General features: G+C 39.2%; 1 protein-coding gene across 14 annotated transcripts in view; it reads right to left on the bottom strand.

Moving 5' to 3' along the window:
- Nucleotides 1-15,569, bottom strand: part of unm_hu7910 (un-named hu7910) — a 210,608-nt gene that overhangs the window by 119,030 nt on the left and 76,009 nt on the right. For 4 of the 14 annotated variants that reach the window (XM_073041800.1, XM_073041802.1, XM_073041801.1 and 1 more), the window contains one exon: nt 6,579-7,756. The exons of 9 other annotated variants lie outside the window; for them this stretch is intronic. In XM_073041800.1, the coding sequence (XP_072897901.1) occupies nt 7,371-7,756 (386 nt within the window). In that variant the 3' untranslated portion in view covers nt 6,579-7,370. Of the gene's footprint in view, nt 1-6,578; nt 7,757-15,569 lie in introns of those variants that run through there. One more of the 14 variants, XR_012098493.1, reaches the window with a different exon arrangement.

Below are 15,569 nucleotides of genomic sequence, written 5' to 3'. Positions count from 1 at the left end.
AATATCTTTCTGTGTAAATATCTCACATTACAACGTGGGACACCTGCGGCCGAAAATCCGGTGCGGCTTGTACAAGTACAAAATTGATTTTATTTCTAAAATTAGAGCCAGCGGCTTTTAATCAGGTGCGCTCTGTAGTGCGAAATCTACGGTAGGTGATACCAAAGGAATCTTTAGGAGACAGTGATCATAATATGATAGAATTCATCCTGCAGCTTGAGAGTGAGAACATAAAGTCAGACAAATCAATATTACAGTGGATAAAAGGAACTACAGAGATATGAGAGGGGAGCTGGCCAAAGTTGATTGGAAGGGTCACTGGCAGGGATAACGGCAAAACAATGGCTGGATTTTCTAGGGACAATTTAGAAGTATAGATACATCCAAAAGATGAAGAAGTATTCTAATAGGAGGCTGAGGCAACTGTGGCTGGCAAGGGAAGTCAAAGACACCATAAAGCAAAAGAAAAGGCATACAATATAGCAAAAATTAATGGAAATTTAGAGGATTGGGAAGTTTTTAAAAAACAACAGAACACAACTAAATAAACCATAAGGAGAGAAAAGATGAAATATACAAGGAAGCTAGCCAATAATATAAATGAGGACATCAAAAGATTTTTTCAAATAAAGAGTAAAAAAGGCGAAATTAGATATTGGACCACTAGAAAATGATGCAGGAGAGGGAGTGATGGGGGACAGTGAAATGACAGAGAAACTTAATAAGTATTTTGCATCAGTCTTCACCATGGAAGACACGAGCAGTATGCCAAAATTTGAGAGTGTCAGGCGGAGAAATGAGTGCTATTGTTATTAACTAAGGAAAAAGTACTTGGGAAAATGGAAGGTCTGAAGGTAGATAAATCATCTGGACCAGATAGACTGCACACCAGGTTTCTGAAAGAAGTGACTGAAGAGATTGTGGAGGCATTAGTAATGATCTTTCCAGAACCATTCAATTCTGGACTGGTTCCAGGGGCTTGCAAATCACAAATTTCACTCCACTCTTAAAGGGAGGGAAGCAAAAGAAAGGAAATATGGCCCAGTGATTGGGAAGATATTGGATGACATTATTAAGGATACTTAGACAGACATGATAAAATAGGTCAAACTCAGCATGGTTTCCTTAAGGAGAAATCTTCCCTAACGAATCTTTTGGAGTTCTTCTACTACAGTTTGCCATTCAATACCGTCATCCCCTCAAAATTCTTCAGGAAATTACAGGCAATAAACAATGGAGAGTCAATGGATATTTTTTTTTGGATTTTCAGAAGGCTTCTGAAAGGTACCGCACATGAGGCTCTTAAAAAAAAGAAACTGGCATGGATAGAAGTTTGGCTGATTAGCAGGAGGCAAAGAGTGGGAATAAAGGGTTGGCTGCCAGTGACTAGTGGTGTCCTGCAGGGCTGGGTATTGTCACCACTCCTTTTCCCATTATACGTGAATGATTTGGATGATGAAATTCATGGCTTTATGGCCAAGTTTGCAGACAATATGAAGATGGGTAGAAGGACAGGGAGTGTTGAGGAAGCAAGGAGTCTGCAGTAGGAATCAGACAGATTAGGAGATTAGGACTAAGTGGCAGATGAAATACAGAGTAGAGAAGCAAATGGTCATGGACTTCGGTAGAAGGAATAAAGGTGTAGATTATTTTCATAGACTGACATGGAGAATATTCAAAAATAAGAGGTGCAAAGGGACTTGGGAGTCCCTGTGCAGGATTCCTTAAAGGTTAGCTTGCAGGGCAAATTGATGGTAAGGAATGCAAATACAATGTTAGAATTTATTTCTAAAGGATTAGAATTTGACATTAAGAATGTAACACTGAGGTTTTATAAGCTACACTTGGAGTACTGTGAACAGCTTCAGGTCCCTTATCTAAGAAAAGGGGTGCTGGCATTGGAAAGGGTCCAAAGAATGCTCATGAGAATGATTCCAGGAATGAAAAGGTTATCATATGAGGAATGTTTGATGGCTCTGGGCCTGTACTCACTAGAATTTAGAAGAATGGGTGGTTGGGGGTGGAGTTGGGGACATGGGGAATCTCATTGAAACCTATTGTACGGTCTGGAAAGAGTGAATGTACATAGGATGTTTCCTTTGTGGATGAGTCTAGGACCAGCGGGCACAGCCTCAGGCTAGAGGGCCACCCATTATAACAGAAATGAGAAGGAATTTCTTAAGCCAGAGGGCTGTGAATCTGTGGAATTCCTTGCCACAGGCCACTGTAGAGGCCAAGTCATTGAGTATGTTTAAAGCAAAGATTGATAGGTTCTTGATTAGCTAGGGCATCAAAGGTTACAAGGAGACCTTCATCTTTCTTAAAATTCTTTTCCTCTAGTTTTATTTCAATGGCTCCCTTTACCAGATGGTCCCCAAAGCCATTGGTGCCAATGAAGGTCTTGCTCTAAGAAAGAGCTGGAATTCGATTGTAAACAAGGTGAAGAGGATTTTCGCTTTTACGAAAAAAAGGTGCCCGCTTTAAACTTGTGTTTACCCCAAGAAAGACTACCATGACCAATAAGTCTTGTGCGGGCAGGTGTGTGCACATGCGTGTACGTGCTTTTTTTTCCCTACAAGTCGATTTTTGGCTGAATCTTCCCGATTCTGGTAAGTGAAACTACACTGTACATACATTATTTTACTTTATGTAGGCTGTATTTATCATATCATTCCTGCTTTTACTATATGTTAATGTTATTTTAGGTTTTATGTGCTATTTGGTTTGATTTGGGAGGTTATTTTTGGGGTCTGGGAATACTCAAAAATTTTTCCCATATAAGTTAATGGTAATTGCTCCTTCGATTTACGCCATTTCGGCTTACAAAAGGTTTCATAGGAACACTCCACTTTCAGATAGTGGGGGGAAACCTGTACCTGGACCTGGCCGGAAGCCCAAGAAGACCTTATTTGTCATACACCAGGAAAACACTAGATCATTTTTCAACATATTTGGTATTCAACCACACTTGTAAAACATCTCAAAATGTAGCAGACATGGCCCAGTCCATCACAGGTAAAGCCTTCCCCACCACAGAGCACGCCTACAGGCAGCTTTATTGCAGGAAAGCAGCATCCATCATCTAGGACCTCCACCACCCAGAACATGCTCTTTTCTTGCTTCTGCCATCAGGAAGATGGTACAAAAGCCTCAGGATGCACACTAGCAGTTTCAAAAGGAGTTATTACCCCTCAACCATCAGGATACCTTCACTCAACTTCGTTCACCCTATCACTGAACTGCTCCCACAACCTATGGACTCACTTTCAAGGACTTATCCATCTCCTGTTCTTGATATTTACTGCTTATTTATTTATTATTTTAATTATTTTCTTTTTCTGTATTTGCACAGTTTGCTCTCTTTTGCACACTGGTTATCTGTTTGTCCTGTTGGGTGCAGCCTTTCATCAGTGTTTCTTGGACTTACTGTGCATGCCTGCAAGAAAATGATTCTCAGGGTTGTATATGGTGACATATATCTACTTTGATAATAAGTTTACTTTAAAACTTTTATTTCCCTCCATTAATACTGCCTGACCTCTTGAATTCCTCTGCGCATTTTGCATATGGTTGAGTGCACAATGCATCTTGGCTCCCAGGCCCCATCCTCTGCAAGATCACTGTCATCACAAAAAAATTTAATCTTCAACTAATTTGATTGATGCCATGTGATATCAAGTCATAGCTGAGAACACCAAATACACCCAAAGTTATGGGTCAGAAGCCACCTGGACTGTAGCAATAAAGGCTTCTAGTATGATAAGATGACCTCACAATGTACTTATGGCCTTGAAGCTTATTATCTGTCTGGAATGTACCTTCTCTGTAACACTTTATTCTGCATTCTGTTATTGTTTGCATTGCGTTTATACTACCTCAGCTCACTGATGTAATCAGACAATATAATATAGATGGGCATACAAAACAGAGTTTTTCCACTGTACCACAGTACATGCTATGATAATAATAAATCATTTTACCAATTCTGAGGTGCCACAGCAGAACTTTAGTCATCTATAACTGAATCTGGCACTCAGGAAATCTATAATTATCAAGAAATAGGATAAAAATATTAGGAACACATTTTAGATGCAAAAATCAGCCATAAAAAAGGCATTTTGCAAAGGGTTTGAAATATTTGCACTCATTCCAGGAAACCTGCTGGAAACTCAACCAGGCATCCCAAATGGCATGTTGGAGTGGACATTTCCCATTAAGTTTCATCCCAACATAGATATAATTCCTTCCTCTTTCTTCATAGGTGTGATGTAATCAACATTCATGGTAGGCATTTTTGACACAAACAGAAACTGCATCAAAAAAATCATGACCTATAATCTTGGTTTTTACATGCACCATAGAAATGTGTGCATAGCCCACTGCTCTACTCTCTCTACACCCATGGTTGTGCTGCTAGGTATAGCTCAAACGGATCTATAAATTTTCTGATCATACAATCATTGTTGGCCGATGAAAGGGCATACAGGAGAAAGATATATTAGCTAATTGAATAGTGTCGCAGCAACAACCTTGCACTCAATGCCAGCAAGACCAAAGAGCTGATTGTAGACTTCAGGAAGGGCAAGATGAGGGAATACAAACCAATCTCATAGAGGAATCAGAAGTGCAGAGAGTGAGCAAATTCAAGTTCCTGGGTGTTAATACCTCTGAAGATCTAACCTGGACACAACATATTGATGCAGCTGTAAAGAAGGCAAGACAGCAGCTATATTTCATTAGGAGTTTCAGGAGATTTGGTTTGTCAACAAAAACACTCAAAAATCTCTGTTTTTATTTATCATGTATTTCATTGTACTGATGTAAAGTTAACAAATTTCACAATGTAAGCCAGTGATATTAAACTTGATTCTGAGAAAACAAGCATCAAATCACACAGGATGAGGAAGTATTCAAGAATTAAAGGGTCCCCCAAAACAACATTAATTTGCATTCTCTGCCTTTTTACAAACAGACAGAACCAATAGAAAAAGAAGCTCAGCTCCACGCTGTGACAGTGGGGCTAACCAGGCCACTCCAGCAGCATCCAAATGAGACAGCACTTGCAAGTCCTATTAGCAGCTGCTGTCCACGAATCCATCAGTTGCCTTCTATTCCTTTCAAAATGGAGAAAACAATGATAGTGATTTCATAAAGCTGAGACAACCCAATTTTGAGATTTTGTTTGGTTATTCCTCAGCTTGGCATTGGAACATTATCACCTACTTAGTCCATAAAAAAAGGGTGAAATCCAATTCAGCAGATAAAGCCCTCACTCATCCAGTAGTGCCCTGCAGAATATGGTCTCCTTGACCTTCTGATGTCTTCTCAATTTCTTGCTTCTGCCCAAGAGCACTAAAGCCAGTTCTGTGGGTTAAGGAGGTAAATATGTTGCAATATTTACTGTAACTGAGGGCCAAAGCTTAACAATGGTCCAAAATACCTTGCAGAGACCACAAGGTGGTTTGGGAAGGTCTATTCTACCAGTATCACCATTTATCCAAATGCCCCTCAATCCAAACGTAAATTTGAGTCCTGCAAATGACACCACCAGCCAAGTTAAAAAAAATGTTCCTACAGAAACATTCGTAAGGAAGAGGAAAAAAAAAATCAGTATTTCAGATCAATGATATTTCAGCAATCCAAAATATAGATTGCCAGTTCACCTTCCAGTGTTATCTGTTGCCCAGTAATCTTTTGCTTTCCACACACTTGTAATTTTTAATAAAATAAAATCTGAACTTGTTAAAACAGAAAACAAAAACTTCCAATGGATCCTGCACCTGAAACTGTTTCTCTTTCCACAGATGCTACATGATCTGCTGTGTGCTTCCAGCATTTTTAGTATTTGTTCCCTCTTCTATCCAACTTTACTGCACCTAAAACCCTATTTATCCCCAATTTTTCAGGTTAAATTAGCTTTATTTGTCATACGTACATCGAAACATACAGTGAAATGCATCTTTTAGAATGTGGGAGAATACCGGAATACCCAGAGAAACCCACCAGTCATAGAGAGAACACACAAACTCCCTACAGTCAGCGGTGGGAGTTGAACCACAGCCTTATGTAAAGTGTTATGCAAACCACTACACTACTGTGATGCCCCTCACAGTTCTAATGCAAGGTTACCGAAGCAAACATTCTGTTTTTCATGCCACAACTGCTGTCTGACCTGCTAAGCTTATCCAGTAATTCCTTAATTTCTGCACACAGGCTATTGTAGAAAGGTCCTGCAGAATTTCAATATCATTAGCTTTTCATTGAGAGCAATTATCAAGTAAACTGACTTGCATGATTATATAGTTTGTAGCTTTACTTCAAATTACTTGCAGCATAAAGTGACAACTCAGGCAAGCAAGCACCATTTTCAAAATGTCTAATTCATCCTTCAGGTGCTTGCATTCTCATCTGAGAAGAAAGAAGCAGTCATCATATTTTCAGCCAAATCCAATTTGATAAAGTTGGCTCAATCTCCAAACAGAAGGTGGAATCTAAGATGCAGTGGTATCATTGGCATGGAGAATGTTAAAATGTTAGTTAAAGCTAGAATAAGAGACAAGAGGATAGGAGAGAATGAGAACCAAAGCAAATTATAAGATTTATTCAAATATTTTTCTGGAATTCCCCGATTTCCTTTAGTTGTACAGATTTATTATAAAGCAAGGCAGAAATAGAAGATTTTAATATCAGTACAATTAATACCAGTACGAGAAGGAAAAGCATCTTCCAATCAATCCAAAATACCTGCAATCCTCTTCCTCACATGAAATTACAAAGAAAGAATATGCAAAACAATAAATCTGGATTACAGTACAAGGTACAATTTAACTGAAGTACAATGCATACAAACTGGGTACTTCCAAAAAATCCAAGGTATTAAAACAGATCACAGATGTCAAAATATATTTTGCTTCATAGACAATGCTTTCATGGAATCTGTACAAATTCAGAGAAAATCACACAAAGAACGTGTTTAAAAAATGACAATCTAGGAGGTGTTTAAATAATGAAGATTCAGTTTAAATACACATTATTAAAAAATCAGCTATATAAAATAAAACTGTACCGATATACTAAGGAAATGGAGTACTTTCCTTCCTGTTCATTACTTTGTTTTTTGTATTTTAACTTGTAATAGAATGCATGGCAAAGGTACTCTGCTTGGCAATTTATTTTTAACTGCTCAAGTTCATGTGGGAAAAGCACAATTGTATGAAATTGAAAGTTTACCTTGAAAGATATGGAATTGTATGCAATTGAAACAGTTAAACCAGAAAGGTTGGCAAACATTCTTTGGGAGATATCTACTATCACAGTACCGGTCCACAAAGCTTGATTAATCAGTTTCTCTTGTCATAATATTTCACTCCTTACTTCTGTTTTTCCTTATTGGTAGATTTACCTTTAAGAACCTTAGGTTCCTTTTCATCTTTCACTTGCGCATTTTTTTCAACTTTAAATTTCTGAAATAACTTTTTTACTTTTTCTTGCAAAGACTCTGATTTTTCTTTTGGTTTTGCTTTCTCAACTTCGACTGTCTTCTCTTTTTCGGACTCCTTTCTCGGTTCCATTTTGGGCTTGGGCTTGGGTTTGAGCTTGAGCTTCTCCTTTTTTGGTTTCACCATTTTCAACTCTACCTTTTCTTTCTTTGACTTCTTAGACTTCTCCTCAACAACTCTTGAAGGTTTTGGTTTCTTAGCCTCCTTTGTTTCAGGTTTTTCTTTTACCTTTTTAAGCTCTCTTAATGCTTCTTTCACTTATTTAAAAGAAAAATCAAATTATGGAAGAAAAGGAAAAATTAAGTAGAATGAACACTTAAACTCATACCGAAGCAGCTTGTCTTCAGAGACACACATGTATGTCCATTCATCTCCTCCCTTTACTGACAGAAATACTAAACCTGCCCATTCACCTCCTCTCTTACCTCCATTCAGAGCCTCAGTCCTTCCGGGTGAGGCAACACTTCACCTAAGAATCTGTTGGGGACCGCTAGTCTATGGTATCTGGTGCTCTTGATGTGGCCTCCTCTACATTGTTGAGACCAATGTAAGTTGGGGGACCGCTTTGTCGAGTACCTCCGCTCCATCTGCCAAAAGCAGGATTTCCCTGTGGCCAACCATTTTAATTCCTATCCCATGCCCGTTTCAATATGTCAATCCATGGCCTTCTCTTTTGCCATGCTGAGGCCATTCTCAACGTGGATGAGCAACACCTTATATTTCATCTGGTAGCCTCCAACCTGATGGCATGACCATCAATTTTTCCTTCTGGTCATTTTTCCCCTCCCCCCTCCCCCTTCTTCTGTTGGCCATTCTGTCCTTTTACCTCTTCTCCTCATCTATCACCTCCCCATGGTGTCCCTCCTCCTTCCCTTTCTCCTATGGCCCACTCTCCTCTCTTACCAGATTCCTCCTTCTTCAGCCCTTTACCTTTCCCACCCAGCTGGCTTCACCCATCACCTTCTGACTTGTCCTCCTTCCCCTCCCCCCATCTTTTTGTTCTTGTGTCTTCACCCTTCATTTTCAGTCCCGAAGAACGGTCATGGTCTAAAACGTCAGGTCTTTAGTCCACTCTATAGATGCTGCCTGACTTGCTGATTCTTCCAGCATTTTGTGTGTGTTAGTATGGAATAAAGTGTCTGGTCTGTACTGTACTATAAATGCATGTGGGGTATGAGAAGCAAGTGAGGTCTCCTTGAAATATTTCCAAAGATAGTTTGCATTTCAATGAATTGTTCCTCCAGCAGTTTGAGTGTATTACTCTAAATTACAATAATTTTATTAATGTATAGTTAGGTCAACAGTCAGTTAAATTGAGTACACCAACCCAATATTTACATGTGCCAAATAATTATTAGGAATTTAGTAAGTCTTACTGTGCACAAGAAGTTTTCACACACTGAACATATTAATATCAAATAGTACAATAATAGATTTTTTCCTTCTTTCATTGACCTGTAACTTTGAAGATAATAATGTATGGAATGGAAAACTGAAAATTTTTCATGTTCTACACAGCAGATTGCAACCTAATAATCTTTAAAAGAAAATAATGGAGTTGCCAAATAAATTTCTTTTTCAAACTCATCCAGGAATAGCGCAAGCGTTAGTAAGCTCTGAGCTCCAGATGCAATTTAGTATCAAAATGCATGCATCATCATCTGCATAGCAACCCATTCACATTTTTACTGACCAAAATGGTCAATTTGTGTAGAAAGCCTGTAGGAACACCAGCTACACATTAAGGAGTAGCCTTTAAAACAGGTTTCACTGCATGGATATTTTTTGTTAATAGGTCAAGATGCAAGCCAATTTAAAAACTCATGACTACTGTTCAAGACTATATCAAAATGTATTTTGCACAAAAAAGTCCACAGATTGTAAAAGATATAACAACTTTTGGTTATAAACAAATAAAAGCATGACATGTTTCAAAATTATCCCCAGGAGCATGTTCTCCTTCCAGCATCAGCATTCAGCCTCTTTGGAACATCAATTTGCTCTCATCTGTATCCTAGAGATCTTGTTTAATGTTCTCAAAAATTATCCTATCCCTTATATACAACAGTTATTTCTGAACAGGTGAGCATATTATTTAAGCTAGCACTTCAGTGTAATACTGTAGCAGTGTTGCACAAAGTCACCAGTGCTCTGAGTAGACTTTAATAGAAGCGAATGTTGGAGCGGGTTTCTAGCATCTGCAGAATCTCATGTTCATGACCACTATTAATGCCTCACCCAAAAGACATGGATAGGTGACGTGGTGCAATTTGTAAAAAGAATGTTGAGACATCTCATTTGAACACTAGTTTAGTCTTAACTAACAAGTGAAAAAAATAACCTGGCCTATTATTTCTGGACTCTTTCCACATGCAGACTGGGTGTACGGTTCCTTATTTCACAATAGTGCCAACACTTTGCAGATATTACACGTAATAACTCATGGGGCTAGTTGGCCCATCCAGTCTATACAAAGTCCCAAGTCTATTATAATATTAGCCCTATTCTCTGTCTCTTTATATCCCTGAATCCCTAAAACTTATTCTTTTCCATCGACTCCCTTTAATTACTGATGCCATTAACCTAATGGGTTACAGTTGCCGATTTAACCTACCATCACGTTGTTGAGACATGGAAGAATGAAACTGTCTAACCTGTCTTGCATGTTGTTTCCATATTCACCTAATCAAAGTGACCCCAAAAGATAAAATATATGAACACACAAAATATCCCCCAAAAGTAATGGAGTTGAATAGCTCAACAGAATTAATTTAGGGACAATGTTCCTGATAGTGAGGGAGTCCAGAACTGAAAGAAGAAAGCTGTCTCAGGATACAGGGTATGACATTGAGATGAGGAAAAATATCTTCACCACTAGAATTCCCTGTTACAACAGATAGAGGGGATCAAATCACTAAATATATTCAAGGAGATCGATCTTATTCTTAATGTTAATAGGATCAAAGGATGTTGGAACACAAAGGAACAAGGCTTTATAATGCAATATCAAACTGAACTGAAGGAGCGAAAAAGCCAAATGTCCTTTTCTTTCTCTTGTTGTCTATGTTTCTATTTTAAACAAGGAGGCAGAGAAGTAAAAGCAGGAACTATGGACCATCATTGGAAAGGAAAATGCTACAATCTGTGTCACTGCTGGTATTTAGAAAATCATATTTTGATAGTTAAACTCATAGGAATTCTGTAAAGAAAATCATAGTTTGAGATTGTAACTAGCAGGATTGTAACTCACTAGGGTGAGTACCTAGAAGTCTTAGTACATATTGGCACCAATGACATAGGTCAGAAAAAGGAGGAGGTCCTGAAAAGAGAATTTAGGGAGCTAGGTAGAAAGCTGAAAAGCCAGACCTCCAGGGTAGTAATCCCTGGATTGCCACCGAAGCCATGTGCCAGTGAGGTAAGGATAGGAAGATTTGGCAGATGAATGCCTGGCCGAGGAATTGGTGCAGGGGGCAGGGGTTCAGATTTCTGGACTATTGGGATCTCTTCTGGGGAAGGCATGACCTATACAAATGGAATGGGTTGCACCTGAACATTGAGGGCAGATTTGCTAGAACTTTTGGGAAGGATTTAAGCTAATTTGGCAGGAGAATGCGAACCAGAGTAATAGGGCTGAGGGCAGTGTGTAGTGAGACTGTCAGGAAGGAGAGGCAGATGATAGGGCAAAACTGCAGTCAGAGAGATGAGTTGCTATGTAACAGTGGGACAAAAATCAGAAACAGTGACAAATACAGGACTGATGATGTATTTGAATACACACAGTATATGGAATAAGACAGATGATCTTGTATGGCAGTTACAGGTTGACAGGTATGTTGTTGTGGGCATCAGAATCGTGGCTGAAATAAAATTATGGTTGGGAACTTAACATCCGAGCATACACAGTTTCTATTGAAAGGACAAACCCGTAAGCTCTGTTGGTAAAAAAAAAGTCAAATCCTTAAAAAAAGGTGACATACGATCACAAGATGTAGATTTATTGTGCGTAGAGTTAAGGAAATGTAAAGGTGAAAATACACTGATGAGAGTTATATACAGGCCTCCAAACAGTAGCCAGGAAGTGGGCTACAAATTACAATGGGAGACAGAAAATGCACGTCAATAGGGCGATGTTACGATAGTTATGGGGGATTTTAATATGTATATAGATTTGGACAAATCAGGTTGATGCTGATTAGGATCCCAAGAGAGAGGATTTGCAGAATGCATATGAGACAACATTTTAGAGCAGCTTGTTGGCTGAGCCCATGAGGGTATCAGCTATTCTTGATCGGGTGTTGTGTAATGAACCAGATTTGATTGGAGAGTTTAAGGTAAAGGAGGGAGAACCTAAAGTCAAATAAATCAGTATTACATTGGAGTGAAAAGCACTGCAGAGGCATGAGCGAGGAGCTGACAAAAGTTGATTGGAAGGGGGCACTAGCAGGGATGATGGCAGAGCAGCAATGGCTGGAGCTTCTGGAAGGTGCAGGATACACATCCCAAAGAATAATAAGTATTCTAAAGGCAGGATGACACAACCATGGCTAACAAAGAAAGTCATAGTCAACATAAAAGCAAAAGAGAGAACATATAAAAGAGAAATAATTAGTAGGAAGTTAAAGGATTGGGAAACTAACAAAAGCCATAAGGAGTCAAAAGGGGAGATATGAAAATAGGGTACACATAATAGCAAAGAATACCAGAAGATTTTTCAGATATATAAAAAGTAAAAGAAAAGCGAGAGTAGGCATTGGACTGGAGATGTAGTACTGGGAACAAGGAAATGACAGACAAAATCAATAAGTATTTTGCATCGGTCTTCGCTGTGGAAGATACAAACAATATGCTGAAAGCTTGAGAGTGTCAGGGGGCAAAACTGAGTGCAGTTGCTATTACTAGAGAGAAGGTGCCTGGGAAGCAGAAAAGTCTGAAGCTAAATAAGTCACCTGGACCAGATGGAGTAGACCCTCAAGGTTCTGAAAGAGGTAGCTGAAGAGTTTGTAGAGGCATTAGTAATAATCTTTCAAGAACCATTAAATTCTAGTCCTGACGAAGGGTCTCGGCCGAAACGTCGACAGCGCTTCTCCCTATAGATGCTGCCTGGCCTGCTGTGTTCCACCAGCATTTTGTGTGTGTTGTTGTTTGAATTTCCAGCATCTGCAGATTTCCTCGTGTTTGCTCTTTAAATTCTGGCATGGTTCTGGAGGCGGAAATTTAGGCTGGGTAGCCTGACCTCAGTGGTTGGGAAAATATTGTGAGTCAATTGTTAAGGATGAGGCTTCAGGATATTTGGAGACACATGATAAAATAGGCCAAAATCAGCATGGTTTCCTGAAGGGAAAATCTTGCTTGAAAATCTGTAGGAATTCTTTGAGGTATTAATAAGCAGGATAGAGAAAGGAGAATTGGTATATGTCTTCTTCCACCAGGCCATCAGACTGATGAACTCACGCTGATTTGAGTGTACTCTATATTACATTGACTGTTCTATTTATTATAAATTACTATGATTGCACATTGCACATTTAGATGGAGACGTAACGTAAAGATTTTTACTCATGTATGTGAAGGATATAAGAAATAATGTCAAATCAATTCATACTTATATTTTCAAATAGCATTTGACAAGGTATACACATGAAGGTACTTTGCCAGATAGGAGCCCATATTACAGGAAAGATTGCTCATGGTTAAGATCACTGGTTGATTGATAGGAGGCAAAGAATGGGAATACAGGAAGCTTCTTCTGATTGACTGCCAGTGACAAAAGACGTTCCACATGGTAAGGTGCTTCTTTTTAATGCTATCAGTGATGTGGCTAACAGAATTGATGGCTTTGTGGCCAAGTTTGTGAACGATACGAAGATAAGTGGAGGGGCAGGAAGTGTTGAGGAAACAGCGAGGCTGCAGAAGGACTTAGACAGATTAGGAGAGTGGGCAAAGAAGTGGCAGATGGAATACAGTGTCAGGAAGAGTAACAGGGAGAAAACTCAAAAATCCAAGGAGCAAAGGGACTTGGGAGCCCTTGTGCAAGATTGTCCAAAGGTTAACTTGCAGGTTGAGTCAATGGTGAGGAAGGCAAATGGAATCTGGTATTCATTTCAAGAAGATTACAATATAAAACATGGTATCTCTTGAAGAACTGTGAGCAGTTTTTAGGGCCCTTATCTTAAAAAAAAAGAATGTGCTGGATTGGAGAGGGTTCAAAGGAGGTACACAAAAATGATTCCAAGATTGAAACACTTACCATATGAAGAACATTTGAAGGCTCTGGGCCTGTACTCGCTGGAATTCAGAAAAATGAGGGGCGAGATCTCACTGAAACCTATTGAACATCGAAAGCCATAGATTGTGTGGATGCAGAGAGGATGCTTCTTTTCTATAGTGGGGGAATCTAGGACCAGAGGTCACAACCTCAGAATAGAAGGACATCAAAATCAGGTTTATTATCACCGGCATGTGACATGAAATTTGTTAACTTAGCAGCAGCAGTTCAATGCAATAAATAATCTAGAAGAGAAAAATTAATAAAAAATAATAATCATAAACAAGTAAACAATTACAGTACACGTATATTGAATAGAGTTTTAAAAAAACATGCAAACAACAAATACAATATATTAAAAAAAGTGAGGTAGTGTCCAAGGATTCAATGTCCATTTAGGAATCAGAAGGCAGAGGGTAAGAAGCTGTTCCTGAATCACTGAGTGTGTGTCTTCAGGCTTCTGTACCTCCTACCTGATGGTAACAGTAAGAGAAGGACATGCCCTGATTGCTGGAGGTCCTTAATAATGGACTCTGCCTTTCTGATAACTGCTCCCTAAAGATGCCCTGGGTACTATGTAGGCTAGTACCCAAGATGGAGTTGACTAGATTTACAACCCTCTGCAGCTTCTTTCGGTCCTGTGCAGTAACCCCTCCATACCAGGCAGTGATGCAGCCTTTCAGAATGATCTCCACAGTACAACGATAGAAGTTATTATCCATTTAGAATGGAGATCGAGGGGAATTTATTTAAGCAGAGGGTGGTGAATCTGTAGAATTCACTGCCACAGGCAGCTGTGGAGGCCAGGTCATTGATTGTATTTAAGGCAGAGGTTGACATATTCTTGATAAGTCCATGGCATGAATGGTTACAGAGTAAAGGCAGGAGAATGGGTTGATAAGGACATGGATCAGCCGTGATCATGGCCTAATTCATCTCTTATGGTCCAGAAAAGGCAAAGGTAAGCAAGTGAATGTGGTACATTTGGACCCTACCATTCACCATACAAGACATTTGGACTTAAAAAGGCCTTCAAGCAAGGTGCCACACAAGAGGCTATTAAACAAAATTAGAGCACGTGGATTAAAGACAGTCTATTTTCTGTTTGTTGACCAGTCAAAATAAATAATTTGTGTTGTCGCACATATTAATGCAGCTGCTGCCCCCCACCACCCATATACTATCTATCAAGGAACCAATTATTATATGTTAGGCCTTCTGCTGATACAAAATGTAAAAGGGGTTTCTTCTTTTTCTTTGTTACTGCGTATGTTAATGTTATTCTTTGTTTTGTTAAAAGTAGGAATGCTTCTTTGTTGCCAGAGAGTGCTGGAAGCTTGTTTGGGTTAAAATTTACTGATAACGAGAATTGTATTCCTTTGTAAACCAATTGGGATTAATGTTGTTCTTCTGAGTCTGTAAGCTATTGTTGGCGGGCTTTTGGGGAGATTGGCGTGAGGGGGTGAGAGAGAGAGGACACGATGCTGTAAACTGAGCGAGGAACGGACCCCAAGCAGGGGTCCAAGGCCAGGAGGTACCCCAAGGAGAGAAGAAGATAGATGTGCTTGGTTGACCACTTCGGGTGGTCCTGAGCTGCGAGTCGAGGAGTTCGGAGGGGATCGAATGGTGGCCAGAAGACTTCAGTAATTGAGCTCCAATGGTTGTGCACCAAGTGGTTTGGACTTTGATAAGTTTGGCACCTTTTTTTTATTTTCTTTTCCTTCATATATACTGTATCGTTATTAATCACTTAGTTATAGTAATCTTTATAAATTGTAATCATTTAATCGCATATGGTGTCCTGT

This window comes from Hemitrygon akajei, chromosome 1 (assembly GCF_048418815.1).
Source record: "Hemitrygon akajei chromosome 1, sHemAka1.3, whole genome shotgun sequence".
NCBI classification, from domain to species: Eukaryota; Metazoa; Chordata; class Chondrichthyes; order Myliobatiformes; family Dasyatidae; genus Hemitrygon; species Hemitrygon akajei.
Note: the sequence above shows the minus strand (reverse complement) of the source record. Positions and strands in the feature narration are given on the sequence as shown.